The 26591-nt window shown below is 45.3% G+C and overlaps 1 protein-coding gene across 2 annotated transcripts in view; it reads left to right on the top strand.

The window, feature by feature from the left end:
- Nucleotides 1–23626, top strand: part of Cul1 (cullin 1) — a 90951-nt gene extending 67325 nt beyond the window's left edge. For both annotated transcript variants that reach the window (XM_076832353.1, XM_076832342.1), the window contains exons 10-22: nucleotides 9816–9923; nucleotides 10000–10106; nucleotides 12325–12373; nucleotides 12693–12824; nucleotides 13667–13784; nucleotides 15073–15149; nucleotides 15475–15606; nucleotides 17728–17820; nucleotides 20512–20559; nucleotides 20636–20718; nucleotides 21263–21368; nucleotides 21879–21992; nucleotides 23091–23626. In XM_076832353.1, the coding sequence (XP_076688468.1) occupies nucleotides 9816–9923; nucleotides 10000–10106; nucleotides 12325–12373; nucleotides 12693–12824; nucleotides 13667–13784; nucleotides 15073–15149; nucleotides 15475–15606; nucleotides 17728–17820; nucleotides 20512–20559; nucleotides 20636–20718; nucleotides 21263–21368; nucleotides 21879–21992; nucleotides 23091–23171 (1248 nt within the window). In that variant the 3' untranslated portion in view covers nucleotides 23172–23626. The remainder of the gene's footprint in view (nucleotides 1–9815; nucleotides 9924–9999; nucleotides 10107–12324; nucleotides 12374–12692; nucleotides 12825–13666; nucleotides 13785–15072; nucleotides 15150–15474; nucleotides 15607–17727; nucleotides 17821–20511; nucleotides 20560–20635; nucleotides 20719–21262; nucleotides 21369–21878; nucleotides 21993–23090) is intronic.
- The last annotated feature ends 2965 nt before the right edge of the window (nucleotides 23627–26591 follow it).

Raw genomic sequence — 26591 nt, 5'->3', positions numbered from 1 at the left:
GGCAAACTTATATCAATTCTATCCAAATGTATATTTTCCATATATGTTTCGATAATTTTTAATGCCTTTCTTGCTTCAGGAGTTAACATGCGAGGTGAGTTTGGATCTGATGGACCTTTTAGAATATCAAATAAAGGTCCCAACTCTCCTGTTGGTATGCCTAGATAAGGCCTTATCCAATTTATGTCTCCCAATAACTTTTGAAAGTCGTTAAGTGACTTGAGTTGATCTACTCGTATTTGAATTTTTGGTGGACGGACCATGGTTGAGGATAATAGAACTCCTAAATAATTAATTGGAAAATTTAATTGTACTTTATCTATTGCTATCTCTAGATTATAATTTTTTAATAAGTTTGTAAGTGTGGCATAACATTCCAGCAATATGTTTTTATCTTTATGTGCCAATAATACATCATCCATATAGTGAAATATTTGTAGTTCAGGATTTTGATTTCTAAGTGGCTGGATTGCTTTATTAACATATATTTGACACATAGTTGGACTGTTAGCCATCCCTTGAGGGAGTACTTTCCATTCATATCTCTGATCAGGACCTTCATGATTTAATGCAGGGATAGTAAATGCAAAACGTGGACTATCCTCGGGATGAATTGGAATTGAAAAAAAACAATCTTTAATATCTATGGCTAAAACATGCCAGGTTTTTGGCAAAGCAGACAATTGAGGAATCCCTGATTGAGCAGGTCCCATAATAACCATTTCATTATTAATGGCTCTTAAATCTTGCAATAATCTCCATTTACCAGATTTCTTTTTAATGACAAAAATGGGAGTATTATGGGGAGATATGGAAGGTTGTATATGTCCTTCCGCTAATTGTTGTTTGACCAGATCATGGGCTACTTGTATCTTTTCTTTAGTCAGGGGCCACTGAGGAACCCACACTGGTCTTTCTGATTTCCAAGTAATTTTTATTGTCTCAGTGGCCCTTTCTGAAAATCCAACCCATGTCTGTCTGTTCCTTGATCTATTTGAATTGGTGCTGCTATACCTTGTCCTTGTTTTCCTAATCTTTTTTCTTTCCTAAAACCTTGTCTAGCCCTAGTAGTGGGCGCATTAGGATTGATGTTATTTGTTAACGTCAAACCTAATTGATCTAGGACATCTCGTCCCCATAAATTTATAGGAAGATGATCCAATACATAGGGCTGTATAGTTCCCTCACATCCTTCAGGATCCTTCCAATCTGATATCATTGCACTTCTATGGGGATTAGTAGCCACTCCTAGGCCTCGAAGCGTTTGAGTGGCTTGTTGTAATGGCCAATGTTTTGGCCATTCCTTACTAGATATGATGCTAAGGTCTGCACCTGTGTCCAGTAGCCCATTAAAGTCGTGTCCTTGAATATTTAGTTTTAACATTGGGCGAGAATCTAAATTTAAAGACAACATAGCCCAATCTACACCTGTGGGGCCTAATCCCCTGGAACCTCTTTTTACACTATGACTAGGAAATTTATTATGTAGGCTGGGTATTATTAACAACTGTGCTATTCTGTCTCCAGGTGAAATTACTGATATACCTCTTGGAGAACTAGCTATAATTTTTATTTCACCTACATAATCGGGATCAATTACCCCAGGACTTATCATAAGTCCTTTTAATGTAGATGAACTACGTCCCAATAATAAGCCTACTGTTCCTTGGGGAAGAGGTCCTTTTATTCCTGTGGGAATGATTTGAACTCCCATCTCTGGAGTTAGTACTGCTCTGGCAGAGGCGCAGATGTCCAACCCTGCGCTCCCTCGGGTTTGTCTGATGAGGGATTTAATGGACAATGTGTCCTGGGCACTACTCTGATGGTGTTGCTGGGTTCCTCCACTGCCCCGTATATTTGTGGTTGTGGGCCCCGGAGCATTGGGCCCGGCTGTCCGTTTTTTGGCAATGGAGCCTGATGCCTTTCTCCACGATATCGTGGGTAAATACCTGGCCCTTGTCCGTTTTTTGATAAGGGAGTACCTTCTATGGTAGTTTGAGAACGGCATTCATTAGCCCAATGTCTCCCTCTACGGCATCGTGGGCAAATACCCGGTATTCTATTTCTTTGATACCTAGTTTTGTTAAATCCTCCTCCTATGGGGCAACTCCTTTTAAAATGTCCTGTTTGTTCACAATCATAGCATGTTTTTGGCCTGGCATCTAAAGCCTGTTGTACTGCAGCTGCCAAGACTTGCCCTTGTTCATTAATATCTCTACATAATTTAATATATGTGTTTAAATCTTCATGTCTCCATGGTCTAATAACCTCTCTGCAGCAACGATTTGCTTGGTCATAAGCCAGTTGTTTTATTAATGGCATTGCTTGTTCCGTATCCCCAAATATTTTGGCAGCCGTTTGAATTAGCCTATCTACAAAGTCAGCGTAAGGTTCATTAGCTCTCTGTATTACCTTAGATAGCTGACCTTGTAAATCTCCATGTCCTTGTAAAGTCTTCCATGCCCTAACTGCATCTGCAGCAATTTGTGCATATATAGCAGGATCATATTCAATTTGTTGCCGTTGACCCTCATAAGGTCCTTTCCCTAGCAGCATTTCTAGATTTCTTTGAGGGTAACCGGCTGCTGCATTTCGCCTAGCTGTCTCTGCACAGAATTCCTCATTGGCAACCTTCCATAACAAATATTGTCCTCCATTTAGCACAGATTTACACATGCTAGCCCAATCTGCTGGCGTCGTGTCCAAGTTAGTAATGGACTCGACCATGCTCACCGTGAAGGGAGCTTGGGGACCATAGGTTGTTACAGCCTCCTTTAACTGCTTCACTGTTTTAAAATCTAAAGCACGGTGAATTCGCTGCCCTCCTACCTGTTCAAGTACAGGGCATGCTAATCTTTGAGGTCCTGTCTCAGGATTCCATTTATCAACTACGGGGTTTGAGGGCCACTCAGCTGTCTCTATCGGTGGGGCTGTTGGTTGAATTAAACCCTCTTGTGATAAAACGGAGTTAGTAACAGCCTCCTGTTGTGGCCTTTTTCCTAACAACCCCTTTTCCTTTAAATTTTCTTCCTCTGTCTGACTAGCTCGAGAGACCTTCTCTTTTGCTTGATCTAAAATGTCTTTCTCCATGTTCTGAACCTCTAACAATTTACTTAACATCTTTTCAGTTTGTTTTAATCTACTATAAAGATAACACAACCCAATAAGATAACACAAAACAAAACTGAAATTGAATGAAGCAAAAACGGAATAAAAAATCGTTGTATCAATTTTCTCTTCCTCAGGGCCGACAAACTTCAAGCCTTTAGTCAACCATTTTTTCCAGTTTGCCTGAGAAATTTCTAGGGATAGGCAGCTTGAAAGAAAAACAAAATAAATCAAAAGAAGAACACATTGTTTTTTGAAATGGTCACCCATTCTCTCGCCTTCCCTCAGGGGCGAGCAATTTCACTTACCCCCAAGCTTCAGGCGTTCCCCGTACAGGCCACCAGATGCCGCAGTCTCTGGCTGGGCACAAATCACGAGTCTCCACACAGCTTGTAGATTCAAACAGCAATTCTTTATTCCCGAACTCACACCGGCCGTCTACAAACACGCTCTGGGGGAATCCACGTTCTCTGCCCAAATCCACTCCGCATGGGCTTCTGTCTCCCAAAATATACTGTCTGACCCTAAGCACTCAAGAGGAACTCAGCAGCAGGATACGCCCTATTCTAAAGGGGGAACACCCTAATCTCCTATTATGCTAAACTGCCCTATTCTAAAGGGGGAACACCCTAAACACGGATCCTGCCCTGGTCCTTGAGCAAGGTCACCTTTCAGAAGTCCTTCCACTAGACAGCATGGGAGTAAGCTGGCAAGGAATTTGTCATACCTACTTGGCTGATGGCTCCCAGCACAACTGAAGATCACAAGACTGTTTGCACCAAAGAGGCCCCAAAATTTATAGCATTGTTTAGTGCTCTCCCTGCTCAAGGAGCTACCTAGAAGGTTCCTGCTAGGTTTTTTGTAATTGAGGTGCTGATTTTACATGGGAAGTATCAGGTTTCCAAGACACAAGTCAGTTGTCTTCAGTTTGGTTCCTGTGATGGACTTTAATTTTTAAATGTTTGGGAGAACTAATGGAGAAGAACAGTTTCTAAATTGGACCTGGTCCTTTCCCCTGAGCTGAGAAAACTTTTCTGACTCTGATTTTATTGTGCTTAATGTTAATTATTTTTGACAATATTGACTTTAGGATTTTTTTTTAATCCTTATTTCTCTATTATCTTTGGAAAGTTTCTTTTCCATATTTATTTGGGGATTGAGAATTCTCAGGCCCATCAATGAGTCATTAGAGGGATGTATATAAAGCTCTTTCTTATAAAGTGATTAACTTTACATTTACAACTTGGGAGGGAGCTGGCTTAATAATGGTTTTGTGGAAAAGATCTCCAGGTTTTAGTAAAAACTTAAGTATGTACTCCCCAGTATAGGGACGCATGATGCCATTATAGTGTGACTGATACAGACCTGGACTGTCTGCCTTGGTTCACACCCCAGCTCTGCCGCTTACTAATGCTGTGTCCTTCCACAAGGAGCTGTCACAGCGACCCCAAAAAAAAAGGTGTTTGTGTCTCTTGTGTGGTTATTTTGTGCAGCCCAGTCAGCCCAGTTCAACTGGAGTAAACCCTGAGCCTTTTAGTCTCGAGAACAGAAACCTGGCAATTGGCGTCCAACGTGGGCTGAAAGATCTGAGTCTTTAAGCCACCGGAACAAAAGCAACAAATGCTGGCTCTTAACCGGACTCCAATTTAAAATTTAAAAGTCTAGGGAAGTTGGAAGTTCTCTCCAGAAGTTAAGCATGCTTAGGATTGCAGAGTATTGAGGGCTGAATTGTAGAAAGTAAGTGAAAATCTGTGACCTTAAGGGTCCTCAGGAAGAGAGAGCAAGAGCGCACTCTGACTCCTTTTATTGAGGAGAAGCTATTCAAATGAGGCAAGGGGTCAGGTTTCAGGGGGCTGAGTCTATCTTCATGATGTCCACTGTCAGCAAGTTGACTGACTTCTGGGTAGGCCACACCCAAGGGCACAATAAGAGAAGGGGACACATACAAGGCACTTCCATGGGAGATTCTATCCTAAATAGGGCCAGGGGCTATATTACAAAGGAACAGGTGAGCATTGTTCCACCCATGGGGCTGTAGCAAGACACACCCATGCACGAGACACCGACCCTCGAACCCAAGAAGGGTGGGGAAAGCTCTGCCACATTTCTGCGACTGAGCGCCTCAGCACCCAGCCGGGGAGTGTGACCTGGTCACATGCAAGGTTGGTCTCCTACACCCGAACACACACAGACTGGCACAGGAGGCACCTCATAAACCCACTGGGCACTGAGGACAGTCTGCATGCATACAGATTGTTAGCTGTTTTACTCTGCAGTTAATGGTTTGTGTTTATTGTGTGCACATTTCTGAAACTTTGGCTTCTCTGTGTTCTCTCTTTGTTTTATGTGGAGATAAAGTTATTCCAAAGACAAAGTGCTTATGAGGAAGGATTAGAGACCCCCAAATTATTGGGCGGTGTCTCTCATTGCTTTCCCATAATTTCTTCTCAAAGAAGAGAAGGTCCTTACCTTTTTCAGAGGTAAGGGCTGTGAACAAGGCCCCAGTCGTGCCATTTTACGTCTTTTGGTGTGAACTCCTGCCTGTCCTCAGAATTCTCAAAACTCAAGTCACACACAATCTGCTCTGGTTGGCTCCTGGATGGATGAAAGACAAGGATGCTAACTGAGCCCTCCAAGATGCTGAAGAGAAGAGCAGGTGTCAAGGACTGTTCAGATCTCTTACTGGCCTGGGGAAGCACCAGTTTCCATATGAATGGTGAGGGGTGCTCCCACGCCTGTAGCACCTGGGACACCCTTGGCAGTATTCTTTAATGACGCTAGATCATTCATGACATATTTAGATGTTAAAGTAACATTTAGGGTCACAGTGGACCCTCTGAAATCATATCCAACACTATATGAGCTCTCTGGGCACCTCTTTGATGCCATTTTTTGGATACCTTGTTAGGGACAGGTGAAATAAAAAGTTATGCGAGATCTTTAAGTATATTTCCTTTTTAAATTTCTTTAAATTTGTTCTAATTAGTTATACCTGACAGCAGAACATATCCTGACACGTGGTACACAGTGGAGCACAGCTTCCCCTTCCTCTGGCTGTACCTGGTGCAGAGTCACCCCAAGAGTGTATCATAATGCCATCCTTCCCACCCTCCTTCCCCTCTGCTAACCCAGAGTCCCTCATCTTCCCTGCCCACCGTGTATCTCCTGTCCTGGAGGTCACCATGTGCAGCAGGCAAGTTGCAGTGTTTTCACGCGGTCTGTCCAGCAAGAGAGGCAGCCATCGGCAGCAAGCACCTGTGCTAGGACTGGGGCAGCGTGTAGCAAGGGAGGCAGAGCCTGTCTTGGAAGTTCAGTGAAGTCTTTGAAAAGCTAGGCAGAGGGGTCCCCACAGATGAGCCTCAGTGGTCAAAATGTACCCATTCCAAGCAGAGACCCTGCGTGACTGGAAGTTCCTGCTGAAAGGGAGGGCTGGCTGCTTAGGCCTAGGGGCCTTTAGGGACCACATTAGTTGTTAGTTATATTGGATTAATTTCAAGGACAAGAAGGAAACTAGATAAGTGTGTTATAATAATCATGGAATTGAGCTGGGCGCAGTGGAGCACGCCTGTAATTCCAACATCTCAGGAGGCTGAGACAGAAGGATGTGAGTTCAAAGCCAGCCTCAGCAACTTAGCAAGACCCTGACTCTTAAAAAAAATATTTTAAAAAAGGGCTAGGGATGTGGCTCATTGGGTAAGCACTCCTGAGTTCAATCCCTGGTACCAAAAAAACAAAACACGAACCAAAAAACATGGAATTGACAAAACCAGATTTTGATATTTAAAAAATTGTTTATGGAAAATAGGTTAAAATGAAGAAGAGTTGCTGTATGTATATCAGTGAGTTTTGTCACAGTACTCAGATGAAATGACAGCAGCAGTAGCCTGCTATTCCCTGGTGGGGTTGGGAGGAAGGGCAGGGAGCTGGGCCTCTGTGGACAGGTTTCCTATTTGATAATTGTTGAAGTTGGATGGCAAGTTAATGGGGGAGAGTCTACTATTCTTTCTAACTTTTCCCACATTAAACTGTTAAAAAAGAAATGGACAGTCAACGGGGATTGCTGGGGGGAGTAGTGGCACTTAGATGCAGGGTCAGGGTGGGCATCCGGTCTTTTTCTGACTGCAGAGTTTGGGATCCCACGAAACATGGAAGGGCAGGTCCTGTGAACTGGAGCTTGGTGGGTTTGGTCTAGGGATACAAAGTTTCGGTCCTTAGCATTAATAATTAATTGGGAAGGTAACGGTAAACATAAAATCCTTACTGGTTCCCAAGAATCTATTGATGACAAGTCAGGAGTCTAACAGGGACACAGGCATGGAGTGGAAGGTTAAAGTTGGCATTTCTGAATTGGTGAGAGCATATGACAGGTAGCCATGCACATGTCTCTTGTTATGAGTGTGGGTTTGTGGCACCTCTGCTGCTCAGTGTGAATCATTCTGGCAAATGTACAATAGGTATTACTATATTTATTTACATAATAGATTTTACATGAATTCTGTGCATGGTATTTGAAGAAATAGTAAGTTTTAGAAGCAAATAAAGTCCCCAAATTGGCAATTGTGACATGGGAGTACTTTGTAATGTTTTTCACCTGTCAAGATCTCTGAGTGTTGCTTTATGGAGTACTACCAGTGGCGCCTGCTGGCATTTCCCCTGTGGGAATGCTCCCTGTGTGCTAGAGTTCTTGCAAACACCATGACAAAAAGAAAAAAAAATGCAAAAGGAACAGTATGTGAATATTGTGGGATGATTTGACAAGAGATCAGAAACTGATCTGAAATCAGGATTGGCTAAAGCACTATGGATTTCAATGGCAAAATCAAAATCAGTCAAGCAGAAATGATTCATTGTTAAAAGTAGGAAGGAGCCGGGCGCCGTGGCACATGCCTGTAATCCCAGCATCTAGAGAGGCTGAGATAGGATCATAAACTCAAAGCCAGCCTCAGTAACTTAGCAAGGCTCTAAGCAATACAGTGAAACCCTGTCTCCAAATAAAAAGGGCTGGGGATGTGGCTCAGTAGTTGAGTACCTCTGGGTTCAATCCTTGGCGCACCCCCCCCCCCAATAAAAAAGGAAGGTGTGTATATATGAATTGAATGAGGTGTGTTGTGCCCTCTTAGAGGTGCTTTGGGATGTGCCCTGTAAGACTCACGTTCGAGGAACAAGGAGTTTCTCTCTACCTGCAGTCACCTGGTGCTATTTTGACACATCAAGACGGGTGGGTGATATCAAATATATTACCCTTTGGTATCTTTTATGATTTTTTTTGGCAATTTTTAAAATCCCTTTTAAAGTTCTATCATCAAATATTTAAATCCAGTAGAGACCATATTTCCATCTTAAATTTATCACAATATATTTTTTCATAATAATAACAGATTTGCTTTTTAGTACAGAAAACCTCTAAAACTTGGAGTGAATAATTTTTCTGTAATGGGATTGTGCTTTCACTGGTTACTCATTAGTTAAAAACAAATGTTGCCCACAATGTAGAATAATTATAATGCCGGCAATTCTGGTTTCTCTTTCCTGAACTCTCCTGATTAATGTCTCAGGATTTTGAAAATACTGGCAAGTCTTTCAGCCCCAGTTACCTAAGGCCTCTGGTTTTGAGGGGACAGTCAGGAGCCCTGCTGGCTCATGGTGGGCCATCATGCCACCCAGGTCTGGCATCTCTGCTTGCTCCGTGGGTCTTCCTGACCTAACACCTGGGTCCTTTCCCTTTCCAAGCTATAGAGAACCTGTCCAACTCAGGAGTCCCCTGCCTGGGTCTTTGCCTTGCTCTGTTGCCACTTAACTCTTGGCAGGATGCTTCACTGGGATTTGATTTCTTGTCTGTAAAGTGGGGGATAAACCACTTTCACACTGTGCTAGTCAAGGGTGTGGGAGCCTGGCGAGCAGCAAGGGCCCCATGTCAAGAGCTAGGTGCTCCTGTTGTTCCTTGGCTCTGTGTTCTTTGCCTCCCCACAGCCACTCTTCCATTTCATTCCCATGTGTCCTTTTGCTGGAGACTCCCTGTTGCCCCAGCGCTTGCCCTGGCTACGCGGAACTGGACCCTCTGGCTTATGGCCACCAATGCAAGCCCATAGGCTTCTTCCAGTTGGTTCTGCCGTCTCCACCCTCCCCACTCCATTGCTGGCCCTCTGACTGAGCTCCTAGCTGAGTTCAAGATTGGTCCCACTGGCTGATTCCAGCCAAAATAAAGTACAGAATTTGGATTTGTAATGTCAAAAACTAAAATGACTTGCCAGAGCTATCACTTAGAAAATGTTTAGTCAAAGGAGACTTTCTTTCAATATATATATATATATATATCAGAATGTCCTGTGTGTTTCAGTGGTCAAACAAAAGTTCTGATCTTATTTGTTAATTTCTTTGAAAATGCATATAAACCTTTTAGATTTGGGCTTTTGTTGTTGTTGTTGTTATTGTTTGTTATTTTTTGTTTTTGTATGTGTGGTGGCAGTACTGGGGATTGAACCCAGGGATGCTCTACCACTGAGCTGCATCCCTTTTATTTATTTATAATTTTTATGTTTCTTGAGACAAGGTCTCACTGAGTTGCCCAAGCTGGCCTTGAAGTTGCCTCCTCCTCTAGCCAGGAGGACAGGCCTGCACCACCCCACCTGGCTAGAGTATGTTACAGCAGCACATACAGTTGAACTCCCAGTAACCACCTTTTGTTTCTGTTTTTCCCTCTATCTAAGGACCCCAAAATGTATGTACAGACAGTGCTAGATGTTCATAAAAAGTACAATGCCCTGGTAATGTCGGCCTTCAACAACGACGCTGGCTTCGTGGCTGCACTTGACAAGGTGGGTCTGTTCCCATGGCTCGCCTGCAGCGTGCAGGGGCGGGATGCTTTTCTCTGACTGTCTTTCCTGCCCACAGGCGTGTGGTCGGTTCATAAACAACAATGCAGTTACCAAAATGGCCCAGTCATCCAGTAAATCCCCTGAGCTGCTGGCGCGATACTGTGACTCCTTGTTGAAGAAGAGGTATTACCCTTTGTGTTTTTGCTTGTGCCTTTGTTTAAAATCTCAGCTTTTATCTGAGGAGTTAAAATTTACATTATGGTTCTATGTGGATTGGATTTTAATTTTGGTACCTTTTGAGAAAATGCCTCAAAGATAATGCATCACGTTTCCAGTTGGAAATTTGCACCAGCTCCCGCAGGCTGTTTGCAGAAAGCAGAGACCACGTATCTAGTTCTGTGTTACTCTGTGTACTTTAAGACATTATTTTTCATTTGATGAGTTTGTTATGTTGCTGTTTCATAGTCTTTATTTTTTGATCATTTTATTTCTCAACTGGTACTTTCCCTAATCTTATTTATGATTTATGTGTATTCAGAGTAGAAGTGACATCGTCAGATGTGCTTCTCTCTCCACGTGTGTCTTCAGGTTCTCACTGATTGTGTGTGTCCCCATGTGTCCCTGTGTCCATCCCCATCCTGCTTTCCCTCAGGTTCTCCTTCCCTTCCACAGTTCCTCTCAGATCAGAGGTGCTCAAGGTCTTCTTCACAACCCTGAATGTCCCATCCACAAATGTTAATGAAGGGAGACAGTGCCCTTCCGGCTCTCTGCTGCAGTAGTTTCCCACACAAATTGTACTGGTTTGATATCGGTAAATTATTCTTAGAGAACAGTCTAAGAACATGACCTCAATACAAAAAGCCCAAGAATACCTACATATACCAGCATAAAAAGACCAGAGACAAGTCTCACATAAGAAGAGAGTTGCAGAAATCTGAAGTTTGAGCAAACCAGATTCTTCAGTGAACTGAGGAATTATTCCTGGAAATACAATCTGTGTAGCCTCCTGGAACTTCGAGCCCAGCTCAGCAGGAGGAAGCCTTGAGGGTCTCCAACCTTAGCTGGGAACCTTGGGAAAAACCACATGGGCTTTGTGGTAGAAGATGGGGAAACATTTGGTAAAAGTCAATAGCTCTCTCTCTAAAAATTAATTAATTTTAAAAAATAGCTATGTCTAGCAACACGCCCCCCACCAACCCCTACCAGTGAGAACTTGAGTAGTTGGTGATCTTTCTGCTTACTACCACCACGCTGGGCTCCGGCTCGTGGGTGATTTCAGCTCTTCTCATCAGATGCTCTAGTGCGTGCTTTCCAAGAATAAAAAAGGGCTTGATGTTGCAATGCTTCCGCTTGTAAGGCTGGAAAAATGCTGCACCACACGACACAGATTACCAAAGAGTTTTCCCACTTTATTACAAAAGGCTGTGTGTTTATATAGGTCTAAGGAGAGGTCACAGGGCTGAGGTAGATAACAGGTCGCCCATTTATTGGCAAGCTCTTCCATATGTCAGTTCCGGGGCCCAAGAAGTTAATTCTAATTGGGGCTAAGGCTTCCTACCGGCAGGGTTTGAACATAGCGCCGGCGGGAACGTTTCACGCCAGTGAAAGAAACAAAGAGGAGAAAGACGCCATGCTGGGGTTTTTCTCTGGGGTGCTGCTGCCGTTATATGTTTACCCAACACCTGTGACTTATGTCACCTTTCTTAGAATGTAGCATGTTAAGTAATTTAAATATGGAGATAGTCTGAGGTTTTCAGGTTACTGGTGTCCTTTTTAACCCATTGTCTTTTCTAAATGGCCATAATCAAATCTATGATGTGTCGTCAGTTAAGTCTGCTGAAACACAGTGGCAGAGAAATTTCCAGAGCATTCCTTTAGTGGGTGCTGAGTGACTGCTCCGGGGGAGCGCGGCTGCCTGACCAGCCAGTGAAGAACAGGTAGTTTCTGAGCTGGATGTTCTCAGGCTGTCTATGCCTCTATCTGGCACTTAGGCCACCGAAAGGAAACTATGTACCTTTTAATTTTTTTCAAAGCTAAATTACAGCAGACTGTAAAAAGCAATCAGAAAAGTGACCCTCAGTAGACTTACTGATATTTAAATGGATTATCTTAAAGGAAAGCGTCATGCTTTTCTTGGGGGCTTTTTTTCTACAACTGTCTCCTGTTGGATATTCTAAATATTCCTTCACAGTCCGTTCTTTGGTGTAACTCGGGCTTACCAGGTCACCTCAGTGAGGAGGGCCAACCCTCCTGCAGCCTCCCGTCTGGCCTGGTTGAGGAAGCGGATCACTTATGCTCACTTACGCTCCGCCCACTCTCTGATAGGATCATTTGGCCAAGTGGTGCTTGTGTAAATGCCTGCTCTTTGTTTTAAAACATGGTACCTTTTTTAAAATTTCAGTTCCAAGAACCCAGAAGAGGCAGAACTAGAAGACACACTCAATCAAGTGGTAAGGCGTTCCGCGGCCACCTCTGTGCTTCACTAGTTATTGTGAGGCTGTGTATGTTGGGCAGTGATTTTATTTTGAATCGATGATTTTATTCCTTAAATTGAGGCATTACTGTCCTCGTTGACACTAAGCCCAGGCCAGCTCCATGTCCTTCAGTGGACTGGCAGAAATGCTTAGTGCCAGTGCTCTGGGCTGGATTTTGCCTTCATACACGTTGGCACACAGGCCTGGCCAAAACCAGGCACACTGTGCGTCCTGGCATGTGGCCTGCCACCTTGAGAGCGTGCTTCATGAGTGCGTCCTCTCGTGGCTTTGTCAGATGGTTGTCTTCAAGTACATAGAGGACAAAGATGTGTTCCAGAAGTTCTACGCGAAGATGTTGGCCAAGAGACTCGTTCATCAGAACAGTGCGAGCGATGATGCCGAAGCGAGCATGATCTCCAAGCTCAAGGTGAGTGTCCTCTTTCCTGGAGACCCTGAGCCCTCGGTCCACATCCATCCAGTCATGTTCACTGGGCTGTCCAGGGGCAAAGGAGTTGCCCAGCACACTCTGCCACTCCACCGCCGGCCACAAGGCTGGGTTGTTGTGCTGTTTGCTCTGGGGTTTTCTGTTCTGCCCCTGAGCCCTGTCCCTGGGTACAGGTGGGGCGGCCAGCCTTTCTGGGGCTGTCCGTGTCTCAGCATGTTTCACTTGACCCAGAATCAGGGTCAGTGCCGTCTTTGTCTGCTCAGACACTAAAGCCAAACACCTTAGACCAGAGGCTTCGGAAACAGCAGTTGGTTCTCAAAACTCTGGAGGTGGAGCTCCAAGACCAGGTGCTGGCCAGCTGAGTACAGCTGCGCCTTCTCTCTCTCTCCTCACCTGGCAGAGAGCACGTTACAAGTTCTGTCCAAGAGGACACCAAGCCTGGGATCTAGACCTAATTGCCCCCAGAGGCGCCCCCTCCGAGTGCCTTCACCCACGTGGCTGGAGCCTCAACAGTGGGGGTGGGGGAGGGGTTGGGATAAGGGACAAATCACATTATCTATGCGTTCTACCTGAGGGTGGGGATGCTGTGCTCTTGGATGCTCAAACAGTGGTTTGGTATGCATTAAGATTTCACTGTTTCACATGTAGTGACTGTATCAACTTTAATCATCACGCTTTTATACCATACCACATAACTAAAGGTTATTAACTTGGGGAGTAGTTTGACATGATTGAGTCATGCCATGCTCTTACTCCTCTGAAATTGCCTTGTGCACGTTGCTATTTCTATACAAATGAGTGAAACAGCATCTGGATCCTTTCAGCAAGCGTGTGGTTTTGAGTATACTTCCAAGCTCCAGCGGATGTTCCAGGACATTGGTGTGAGCAAAGATCTGAATGAGCAGTTCAAAAAGCACCTGACAAATTCAGAACCGCTAGACTGTGAGTATCAAGTGTCCTCCTGCAGGCAGGGTTCTTTGCAGCCAAAGAGAGAAATAACAGCACCATTAGCACCATTAGCAACAGTGGCTGCTCCACCAGCCATCGAGATGGAGTAGTAGAACGTTCCCCCTGCATACCACCACACCATCCTCCTGATCCTGGGGGCCTGAGCATGGCTCTCTTCTCTGGCCTCCAAGTTCACCCCACACAGATGAGGGGTGTGTGGGCTTGTTTGTCTTGTCCTATTTTGGACCTTACTTTGGATCTATTTTAGAAATTTTGTTGTTTTTAGGAAAAAAAAATTAGGGTGGGTGTACTGGGGATTGAACTCAGGGCATTCAGCCACTGAGCCACATTCTCAGCCCTATTTTGTATTTTATTTAGAGTCAGGGTCTCACTGAGTTGATTAGCGCCTCTTTTTTTGCTGAAGCTGGCTTTGAATCTGCGATCCTCCTGCTTCAGCCTCCTGAGCTGCTGGGATTACAGACATGCACCACTGCACCTGGCTAGAAATTTTTTTTTTAATATTTACTTTTTTTTTTTTTTTTTTTTTAGTTATAGATGAACACAATACCTTTATTTTATTTTATATGGTGCTTAGGATCGAACCCAGCACCTCACGCATGCTAGGTAAGCGCTCTACCTCTGAGCCACAACCCCAGCTCTTAGAAATTTTTTTGATTACAAGAAAGAGAGTGAGTCAAACTAGACGTTGCAACTTCAGGTCAGAGTTAGGACTATTATAGACATCACAAGCGACTCGGTGCACCAGAGAGAGCAGTCAGGGTCCTGCTTTAGGGTCTTGCGGTGGTGGTGGGAGGCAGGTTTGTGCTAGCATTGTCAGCTGATGTCATGTGCTAACCACGCTAACCCACTGGTAAGCTTGGCGGTTTTGCCAGTGGGCCTTCTGCCATCTGTTAAGGTGAAAGTCTTGTTAATAATTCATGGGTTACATGGGCCCAGCTTGGTCTCCTCACAAGCTGTAAGCTATTGTGCAGTGCCTGTGACCCGAGGTGGCAGGTAGACTGCATCATGCGCAGCAGAAAAAGACAGTGGGCAAACAGAATGGCACAGGGTATCACGGCTCAACACGTAAAACTTAAACTTGGACTCTTCTGTCTTTTACTAATTTTAATTAAATAAAATGTTTGTTTAATTCTTAATTTACATTCAAGCAGGATTCTTCATTTAACATGTTTTGACTAAGGATTTCGTGTTTATCTGAAATAATGGAATGTTCTGGCTTATAAGACTAAAGGTATTTCTAAATTTTCACCCCCTCTCCCAGTGGACTTCAGTATCCAAGTCCTGAGCTCCGGGTCGTGGCCCTTCCAGCAGTCCTGCACATTCGCCTTGCCATCCGAGGTAAGGATGGCTCTGCCCACTGCTGTTGGGGCAGAGATGGAGAGGGCAGCAGGCCCCGCTGTGGCATAGTCCCTGCTGGCCAGGCACTCTGCTGAGTCACAGGGCCTGCGATAAACATCTGATGGCAGCTGCTGGGCTTGAAGTGGAAGCCCCATTTGGCTTTACCCTCCAGTGCTTCCAGAACTTTCCAGGAGTCTCCCCTAGCCCCGACTTCTATGTATGCACAGCTTTGATGCTGTAAACTCGGGGTGGCGCTTTATCTAGAAATGCTGACTATAGGATGTGGTGGGCTGTGGAGTCCACATACTACTGTTCTTTTATCCAGTTGGAACGAAGCTATCAGCGATTCACAGCTTTCTACGCCAGCCGTCACAGTGGCAGAAAACTGACATGGTTGTATCAGTTGTCCAAAGGAGAATTGGTAACTAACTGCTTCAAGAACAGGTACACTTTGCAGGTAAGATCACCTCCTTATTTAGAAACAAGTTTTTAAAAAAACTTGTTTAAAAGCCCAGTCTCTGTGGGCCGACAAGCTGCACCAGGTGTTGGCTAAGGAGCCAATGCTCTGAACCTCAGTTTGCCCCTCTGCCAAACGGGGATGTTGGTGTTTGTACTTGAGAAGTGGTGTGTGCATGTGATGTGGTTTCTGCCTGACACACAGAGATGTTTAGGTGGTAGCTTAAAAACTGGAATTTCACATATTTAGTTATGATAACAGCTCTTTGAGCAGTTTTGTATTAATAATAACCCAGAATGATTACAGCAGTTCTGAGAACTAAATGAGTATGTGGTGACAATAACCATGTAATCATATTTCCGTTTTGTAGATGAGGAAACTGAGGTCCAGTTAATTTTACTGACTCTTTGGATTCTAGATTATTAGGTAGCAGAGACAAAATTTCACTTAAGGCTTTTACTCTTTTAAAAAAAAAATCCAGGTTCTAAAAGGGCGTTGAGGCACATGCCTATAATCCCTGCGGCTAGGGAAGCTGAGGCAGGAGGATTGCAAGTTCAAAGCCAGCCTCAGCAACTTAGCAAGTCCCTAAGCTGCTCAGCGAGACCCCATCTCTAAAGAAAATGTGAAAACCAGGCTGAGGGTGTGGCTCAGTGGTGACGCCCCTCTGGTTCAGTCCCTATTACTAAAAATATAAGTCCAGGTTCTTCACAAGCATTTGTGAATGGTGGGCTTCACAGTAACCACTTGTTTAACGTCTGGCATCATTTTGCCCTGAGCCTAAAAAGATAATTGCAAGTCTTTTTAAATGTTAAGAAACTTCCAAATGGATTCTGCAGCTCAAGCTATTCATTAATTTAAATTTCAGGAATTTTATTATATGCATAAATGTTCTGTTGTGCTGGGTTCAGAGGTCTTTATCACCTTGAGCACATGTTACTATTACAATTGGAAGTTTGGTTTATAAATACGCACCAGAGAATGTATGTGTTTATACTGCAGAACGCAGAACCTAGGGTGTCTTGCTCTGTTCCTGTCCAGGTGGAAGCTTAGCACAGGGTGCATCCGCCACTTTAAGGTGGCTGAGAGCAGGCACAGCTTGAATGCCAGTAATGTGCTCTTTCCCTGTCCTTGTGTTTTATTTAAGGCAGGAACAAATAAGGTGCTTTTCCCTGTGTTTTTAATTGATTCTTTATTGTACGTCATCTTTATTGAAATCATTTAATATAATAAAAGGCATGCATTTTAATCATACAGTCTAAATTACAGCCAAAGAAAACACCTGTAACCACACCAGGACAACCTTCCTTTAAGTTTCGGTCACTGCCATTAGAAAGATCATGGGATTTCCTGTTCCCCAGGCAGCCTGCTCACTGTCCTGGGAAGAGCATCTCGGGGGCCTTGCAGAGTCTTGCTCTTCCTTCCTCCCTCTGGAGAGTCATTGGTCATTTCTGATTGGCATCTTTTAGTTGGCCAGAAGCATTGCTGTGGGTGCCCTGAAACAGGCCCAGAGTGTCATTGCATATTTCTCTCTCGTCGACCAGGCGTGGAGTCCTGCATTACTGGATGCTCTGGACCCTGTGGGAGGGAGGGGAGGGCAGGAGAGGAGTCCATCATCAGGTGCCCCCTGGGGGTCCTCAGCCCCCGTGGGCTTTTCTTGCCTTTTCACTGGACGTTTTTAATACATTCACAGTGAAGTGCTCAGGGGAAACATATATATTAAAAGATTCAGTGTGCGGGTTTTATGTCAATATTATACCAAGAAATAATGTCCTTCTCATAAGTACAAAAGCAAACATGAAAATGTGTGCTTGATGTCTCTGTGTACCAGGTGCACGCGTGTTTAGGTGAGCGTGCATGGCTGTGTGTGGAGCGTATTACATAGACAGCATGTTGAAGAAGGAAACTCAAAATCATGGTGATGTTTGAGAAGGTAGTCAGCTACTGGTCCTTCCGGAAAGTGTGTGATGGTGACGTTGCAGCCTTTGTATTGCCTTTGAAATAGATCTGTTTTGTTTTTTGCATCTGTTTGAAAAGTATGTTTCATAAAACTTAAAGCTGTTTGTGTGTTTTTTCCCCACTATTTAAATTTTTCTTCTCTGTCTTTTACACGGGACCTCAAAGGCATCCACGTTCCAGATGGCGATCCTGCTCCAGTACAACTCAGAGGACGCCTACACTGTGCAGCAGCTGACCGACAGCACGCAGATCAAAATGGTATTGCTATAGCGCCACGGTGTTTACTGTGTCCAGGGGCCACTCCTTGTTCTTGTGGATGTGGTAGGAAGGTGTGGGGAGAGGACATGGGTGGGTGTCTTTGATTTGAAATAGAAGTTTGCTTCATGAATATGAACGTGCCGAGTTCCGGAAAATCCTGGCCCCAGTGTATGACCCTTCAGGAGGCTAAGGAGAGGCCGACTGAGCAGGGTGTGCTGAAAACATGGGGACTTAGAGACACAAGCATGTCTTGGGTGGTGGCAAGGCCATGGTCACCACAGTTTGGGGGAGGAGGAGGGGCACTTGTAATGGTCAGGCACAAGTGGCTTCATCTAAGCCAGAACATACCTCTTGCTGACAGGACCAGGGTCTGGGCCATGGAGTTCCTCAGATCACGCTGATGGTTTTATCTGTGTTTAGAGTTTGTTGGAATCTGTGTGGGGAGAACAGATGAGGCCTGCACAGCGGCATTCAAGGTTGTTATGACTCAAAGTGGCTGCAGTCGGGTCGAGCTGATTTATATCACTGCCCTCCCCCCCCCACACACACACACTGTTCTCTCCATTTAACTAGTTCTTAACCTCTTTTCAACTAGACTTTTCTTACCTAGATTAAGTTTTCTCTTAGTGTCATTTTTATTGAGACACTTTAAATACCATAAAATTCCACATAACATCTTCCCATTTCAAAGTGTTGCAATTCAGTGGTTGTTAGGGTGTTTACACGCTTACACAGCCACCACAACTGTCTAGTTCCAGAACATTTCTGACCCCAAAGAGACCTGTACTTGTTAGCAGTGGTGACATGAACCACAGGTGTGTGGCTTTATTTCTGGGTTCTTTCCCAGTGGTCCTTGTCTCACTTAAGGCCACACCACGCCGTCTTGATTACTGTTGTTTGTAGTACTACAGTTGACCTGCAACTTTTTTCTAGTTTTTCAAGATTATTTTGGTATTCTGAGGCCTTTACATTTCATATGAATTCAGGCTCAGCTTTGTTCATTTCTTTAAAAAGGGGCAGTTGCAGGGATTATACCAAATCTGTAGGTTGCTTTTAGGAAGGAATATTTCACCACCTCAGCAATGTTAATTCTCCCATTCTGAGCATGGGTGTCTTTCCATCTGGTTAGGCTCTTCAGTTTCCTTCACCTGTGCTTCGTAGTTTTCAGTATGTGAGTCTTGCATTTCTTGTTAAATGTATTCCTACAGATCATTCTGACACTATTGTAGGTAGAGTTATTCTCTTGACCTTACTGATTAGGCATTACTAGTATATAAGGTCACAGCTGTTGAACATACATCTGGGTCTCACACCGTGCTTCACTCACTAGCTTTAACCACTGTGGGGTCTGTAGGATTTTGAGATATCATCCGCAGACTTAGACAGTTTCAGATTTCAGAGTGTTTAAGATCTTGAGTTTTTGGATCAGGGAGGTTCAACCAGTACAGTCCATGTAAATATCACAGAATGCAAACACTCTTGAGATTTGAAATACTTTTCCCGAGTATTTCCGAAGAGTGGTTTCCAGCCAATGTTTTCTTGAGGAGTTTTAGATTATAGACATAAAAGGTATCTGTGGTTTCCTAGTGACATTCATCTCATTTGGGGCTCAGGTTAATGCTGGCCTCATAGAAAGTAAGGAGAATCATTTTAGTCTCAAATACATCTTCAACTTCTGATAAGCAGAAGGGTTCGCTCCTGTGCACGTGGGAGCCTTCCTGCTTCCTCGTTACATCAGGGTGAGGCGCCTGAAAGGCAGTGGGAGACTGGTGCTGCTGGGGGGCTGACGGGCAGCCATCTCGCTCGCCGCCTTTGCTTGGCTTCATGATCGAGGCCATGCCAGTCTTCACTCGTGTTTAGTATTAGGTTGCTGTTCCCTTCCCTACCCTAGCCATAGTTGGCACTTCTGGGCCAGTTACTAGATTAGAGGCCTCTTGAACTGCCTGCCTTAACCTGTGTATCCTTGGGCCAGCATGGTTTCCTTATGGTGTGGGCAAGACCTTTGTTCATGCATGATGACAGTCCAGGGGGTGGTGGAGGTGCCCAGGCTGATGGTGTCCTTGGGTTCCATGAGATCATAAAACTGGGAAGTAACCAGACCATTCAGTGTTAGGGATGAGAGGCCACACAATATGCTTAAAGTCACCAAAGCCACATTGGCAGCAAGTCACTGTCCCTGAGCCCTAGCATGTTCATAAACAGAACATTTTTTCCAGTGCTGCTGCTGAAGTTCTTTGGTGGGTATGAGGTATGGGGTGGGTGCAGTTCAATGGTATCGAGTGCTTGCCTGGCACATGCAAGGCCCTAGGTTTATTCCCAGCACCAAAAAGTAAAAAACGAGTTTCTTTTGCAGTGATCAGTGTCTCAGATGATCTGTCAGGCATTTAAGAAATGAAAACTTCCTGTAGCTTTAATGGAAGAAACCAGCTGTGCGTTCTGATACTCAGGTGTGGTGGAATGGTCAGCTTTTGTTATTGGTGATCAGGGAATGACTCCACTCTTACTGAGGGTGGGAGGAAGTGATGGATTAGAGGACCTCTGAGAAGCACTGTTTTTCTTCTTCCTCTGAACATATTCTTCTTCGGGGACAGTTATACGGAGGAAGCATGGGCCGTGGGGTTGCCATGGTGGCTATTGCAGACAGCAGAGCTCGTTCTCCTTAGCTCACTTTCTTTCTCTCTCCAATTGCAGGACATTCTGGCACAGGTGCTGCAGATTTTACTGAAGTCGAAGTTACTGGTATGTTTGTGCACTTTGTACCCGCAGCTAGTCGACTTGTGCTGAGGTCTGTAGACTAACGGTGGTTTCCCTCCAGGTCCTGGAGGACGAAAACGCAAATGTTGACGAGGTGGAGTTGAAGCCGGACACCTTAATAAAGTTGTATCTTGGTTATAAAAAGTAAGAAAAGCCTACTGAACAGCTGGCTGGTCCTTGAGCATAGATCGATTCCCTTGTACCTGGGGTTCGTTTCTTGGTATTACAAACTGAGGGAGTCTGCTGTCAGCGCAAGGCTGGGTGGGGCCAGCTCGAAGCCTGCTGGTGGCCTTGGATTCTGTTGGCAGTCCAAAGTGCTTCATCAGGCGCAGAGTTTGGGTTTTTTCCTTATTTGAGAAATGCCCTTTTAAATGACTCGCCTGGAACTTTTAGGCCTATATGTCCAAATGTCTCGGCTTCCTCTCCTTTGGGGGAGCAGATCAAGGACCTGGATGTCCCGTGGCAATGTGTTGCCACTAGTTGTCCCTGTTACTGGCAGAGCAGGAGGCCATCCGTGATGGCAGCGTGTGGTGTTCAGGGAGGACACTTCCCAAGCAAGATGGAAGGCATGTCACACCCTCCGCCCGGCCTGGGACAAGGGGGGCCAAACTCTTTTGAAACATTGGAAGATGCTTCCTTGCAACTTTTTGGGGAGAGTAGTGATCGGGTTCTTTGGTTTTCTTGACAGTAAGAAATTGAGGGTTAACATCAATGTGCCAATGAAAACTGAACAGAAGCAAGAACAAGAAACCACACACAAAAACATTGAGGAAGACCGCAAACTCCTGATTCAGGTGACTAAACATGGCCATGTCACGTGTGATTCTCCTCAGGACAGGGCTGAGGCACAGGCTGTGTCATGTGTGGCAGTGACGGTGAGTGGCTGCCAGGTCAATACCGATTCTGCAATGGCCAAAGATGAGTCCTGGAACCAGGCGCTTGGTGTCCAGGGGATGAGGTCGTTATGTCTCCTCTTTCCTTAAATGTTGGAAAGCAGATAAACACAGCAGAGTTAAGGAAAGCGAGGGGGAAGGCGGGCCACTTGAGAGAAGGACGGGCAGTTTCGTGCTCTCAAGACTGTCACTAAAGTTGGCATAGACCAAAAACATTTTAATGTTTGTTAGAGTTGAAACATGGGCGGATAAAGTGGCTCCCTGCCCCCTCTCATCTGCAGGACACCTGCTGCCCGTGGGAAACTGCGCCTGTGCGTAGACCCAGGCTTTGGGCAGCCTTGACGCGGCCGCCTTTAACTCCAGTACTCAGCTTGGCAGCTCAAAGCATCCGTTTGTGTGCTCTGTTCACAGGCGGCCATCGTGAGGATCATGAAGATGAGGAAGGTCCTGAAGCACCAGCAGCTCCTCGGGGAGGTCCTCACCCAGCTGTCCTCCAGGTTCAAGCCTCGGGTCCCAGTGATCAAGGTACCGGCCCACAGTGGCTGCTTTCCCTTCCCACTGCAGAGGAGGGAGAGGTGATTAACTGCTGGTTTGTGAAGAAGGAGGGAACTGGCTTACTCCTGTGTAATAGAGTTATACAAAAGAAGTAGGATTAATTTTGACATTCTCTTGAAATCTTCATACAGAGAAGTACACACACCTCTAGTACACAGCTTAGCAATTTTCAAAGACAGTTTTGTCATTGGCACCCAGACAAGGAATAAGAGGGCACCAATATCCTAGAAGCACCCACGCCCCCCTCCCCAATACACACACACATCCTACCTAACCAGAGTCAGCCAGGACCTACGCTCTCCCCGGCAAACCACTGTCCATCTGACTTCTCACACCAAAGGGCAGCCGGCCTTGTCGTGAACCATATGTAACTGGTTTATAGAACACACCCGCTGTGCGGGAAGAATTGGCTCCGTCCTGTACAGGAGGGCCTTGGAGGCCGCAGCATCTAGCCATCCTGCGCCCATCTTCACCCACACAGGTGTTCCGTGGTATGAGCACACACCTTCATTACTTGTCTACTGTTGACTCGAATTTGGCCTGTTTCTAATTGAACTTGTTTGGAATAGTAACAGGTCTTTTCCCTTCTGAAAAAACTTGGATAAGTTAATCAGTCCCCCTTGCAATTTGTTGAACACCCACAATGGACAGCCTCAGAGGGTGGCAATGATGGTGACTCCCCAGCAGTCAGGAGGCCAGGTGTGGCTCCTGGAGTCCTGTGAGACCAAGTCCCGCCTAAGACTAAGACAGCGGGACTCTGCTAGAAAGGGAAATTGTAGCCCAGATGGTTCTATACCCTCTGGTGCCAGTTGCAGGGGGTGGGGGTAGGGGGTTTCTGGGCTGGCTCTGGAGGAGTCACCAAGTTTACTGGAGGGATTCCACCAGCGAAGGCAACATCTGAGCTGCCTACACCGTAAAGCTCATGCTAAGCAGACATGCAGGGTGAATTTGCTGAGCTTTGGGAAGTAGGGGGTGAGCCTTGGTGAAAGCAGCCTACCTCTGTTCTGATGGTGGTTTGTGTTTTTCTTCCCCGTTCACTACCTCTTCCTTTCCTAACAAACTGCCCAGAAATGCATTGACATTCTGATTGAGAAGGAATATTTGGAGCGAGTCGATGGTGAAAAGGACACCTACAGTTACTTGGCTTAACCCTTCTAGAAGGGTCTGCACGACCCGCAGCAAATAGTTCTGGTGGAGAGAATGGAAACAAGTCAAGTTCATAGCAGCCAGCCTGCCACCATTTGGACCTCCCTTTTTAAAACCGAGACCAAGACTCCCATCAGCTGGTCTCGGATTTACAGCAGAACTGCTCAGGACTGATACATTTCAAGTCTGTAAATATGGACACCAACGCCATTTAACCTAATTTAAGAACAGAGGGGAACTGAACCTTCCGTGCTGAGGGCTGCATGCTACTGCATTTAAATCAATACATTGGCTACCTGATTAACAGCTGTCGTCCAAGGCAGCGCCTGTAACGTTGGCAGCACTTTGAGAGCAAGTCTGAATGGACCCACGTGTAATCTGCTATGAAAAACCATTTGTATAGTGTGTTTCATTTTTTAATGTGTGAAAATAAAGAAAATTAAAGGATTTCTGTACAAGTTGCATTTGGTTTTGTTTTAAGTTTTACTAATTTCTATATGTAAATAAAAGATATAATGATTGTGCAACTTCATATTCCCCGTGTCTTCCTGTAGTCTTCAAGGGCTGCATCTCTGGATTAAGATCTTAATCAGTCCCCCTTGCAATTTGTTGAACACACACTTATTTCTGAGGCTTCCTCATGTGACTTGAATGCAGCAAGAAATTCAGTGACCTCAGGTCGGTTGGCTGACACTGAGCACGTCACAGATTAATCCTCTGGGGAGGGGCTAGACTGTCACAGTTGAACAGAGGAGCTGAGATTTGGAGGTGGAGCTGGCCAGAGCTCTACAGGGTCCCACCTCAACTGCCAAATCTAACAGATCAACAGGAGGTGAGTTAAGGGTACCTCCTCCTCTCCAGTGAGTATGGAGTATGGTCCCCAGCATGTCCCCAAAGGAGACCTCAAGCTGAGCTTCAGGCTGCATACCCACCTCAGATGGGGCCACATCCTGGGTGTCCTGCACCCCTCAGTGGCTGTTGTACATCTGCTCCTCACTGGCTTCCTTCTTGGTTCTCATTCTTAGGTCTGGTTTGTGTTCATTTTCTGGCGAGAAGAATGGGGAGGAGGTGGCCAGGCTCCCTAGCCAGGTCTTTCATTTTCCTCATGGAAGCTCAGAATGTCTCAAATGCTTGGACATCCTCCCTTTACCAGGTCGAGTTAGCAGAGTGGGAGGAGGCGCAGCCGACTAAGGTGAGCAGCAGTCCTTGGGGTTCCTTGGAACCCAGCAGGCTCTTAATGCTCATGATGCATGCACACTTCCAGTGTGTCCCAGTGGGTAAGCCAGGCACAAGCTGCAGTGGGACCTTCTCCAACCCTTAAGTGCCCTCAGGCTCCAGGGGAAGGACTGGAAAAGCGGCCCTTAACGTCAACTGGGAGTGGTGCTCACAGTTTGCTTTTCCTTGTAACAGTTCCTTTTCCATCTCTGGGAAAAATTCTGTAAAGAAACAACTTTGAGAATTTTTGTGTGAGTCCGTGAACAGTGGAAAGGATCCTCAGGAGGTTGCTGGAGTCTTCACCTCTCTAGGATCAGGCACTCTGGGTAAGTGCCTTGGTTCTGTTTTGCTTAACAGTAAGCAAAGCTGAACACATGAAGGCACAGCTCTGTCAGGCACCAATTCTGTCTGTCTTCAGATCCACACTCGGACCTGCCCCCTTCACACTGGATAAATGTACTGTTATGGAAAGAAAATGCCATTCCAGGTCCTTTGCCTTCATTTACTCAACCATACCATATCCTAACAAGCCAAGAGGGTTCAGCTCCAGTGAGTCACCTTTAGGCCCAAATGGTTGCTTAACAGATTTCCAGCATTTCTTAGAAAAGCACGTTCTGTGGGGTTTACTTTTCAGGACCATCTAGTAAATAGCAGTCTTCTGTAGCAGCTTGGAAGCAAAGGCCTGGCGCTATGGTGTGCAGTCCACAGGGAAGTCTGTGCCCTGCCCTGAGGAGGGACCTGGATTAGCTTCCTGAGTTGGCAAACCACACCTCCCCTCACCAAGGGATTCTCAACCTTCTTACTCACCTCTCACTTGGGATTCTTACCATGATACTGTCAGTGTGGTTTGGCTTTTGAGGAGTTACTATTAACTAGTTAAACTTGTGGCTTAGCCCTCACATCTCACGAGTTACCTGTATCATCACTTTTAGAGGCCACAGGGGAGCCTTTTTTATAAAGCTGTAGCAATCCTGGGTGGTTATGTTTGCAGCTGGATGCCACAGCAGGAGCCTATGGAGTGGCCGTCACCCACTCTTGACAGTGCTTATTATCTTGGAATGATGGCCCAAAAGGTTGGAAACAAAGTATTGTGACAACAAAAGTTTATTTTTCGTCTGTCAACTTTACCTCCTTGATAAATGTATGTTCTGCCATTGGGCTTGCTGAACAAAATCAGTTTCTGGTCTTATCAGAGTTAGGCTTTGAACTAAGAAAATTCCTGGGGGACCATTCCCTCTGACCTAAAGACCATGCCAGCCTCAGCAGCTGAGAGCTTGACAGATTCTGCTGGACTTGGACTGCTGGCCAGGCCCACTAAAGTACAGGAACCCAGCAGGCTATTAATGCTCATGAACAATACCAAGAAAAGAGAATAGCTGCTATAGGACCAACAGGACTCTGAAATCCTAAATATTTTGGAGCATTTTAAGATGCTTACAATTTTCCTCTTAAATTTAGAGTTTGCCATACCTTACTGCGGGGAGGGGACCATGGTAACTTAAAATATTTGAATTAACCCCCCCCTTTTTTTAAGGAATCATAGTAACTGTATGATTTTTTTATATATTATCTTAACTGTGCAGTTCAAGCACCTGTTCCTGGGGCAGACCAATAATGACTTCATCTTAATAGGTAAGTATGGACATTATTGATGTCTTAGAGTGTATATAGCTCTCACTGGAATCATTAGGGCTGGGTGTATAAACAAACAAACTTCTACTAATTCCATTAAGATTTAAAAGAATACTTAGGCTCCTTGGAAAGGTTCATGTTCTCATCCCTTTCTGGGAGCAGGGGAGCAGTGCTGGGAATTAAACCCAGGGCGTTGTGCATGCTGAGCCCCATCCTCAACTCTGGTTCTAATCTGATCTTAAAGCTACTTGCTTAAATCACACAACTTGTTAGCTTTCTTAGATTGACTGGTGGGAGTTGTTGCACAGCTCCTCAGGCCTTGGTGCCCAGCAAGAGCCACTCATCTGATCTGAGATCAACGCCAGAGTTCAAAACTGCCATCTTGGGCAGAGGGGCAGTCAGGACTCAATGAATATACCATGAGGGCTGGCTGGAGCAAGGCCGAGTCAACAATATTGGAAAATAAGCAACAGCTCAAGGTGATTGACTATAATCGTGGTTTTTTCCACACAAATTTCAGGCATTTTGGATTGGAAGGAACTTGCGCAGAAACGTCACGCTCTGGTGCCTTGACCT

This window comes from Callospermophilus lateralis, chromosome 1 (assembly GCF_048772815.1).
Source record: "Callospermophilus lateralis isolate mCalLat2 chromosome 1, mCalLat2.hap1, whole genome shotgun sequence".
In the NCBI taxonomy this organism is placed as follows: Eukaryota; Metazoa; Chordata; class Mammalia; order Rodentia; family Sciuridae; genus Callospermophilus; species Callospermophilus lateralis.
Note: the sequence above shows the minus strand (reverse complement) of the source record. Positions and strands in the feature narration are given on the sequence as shown.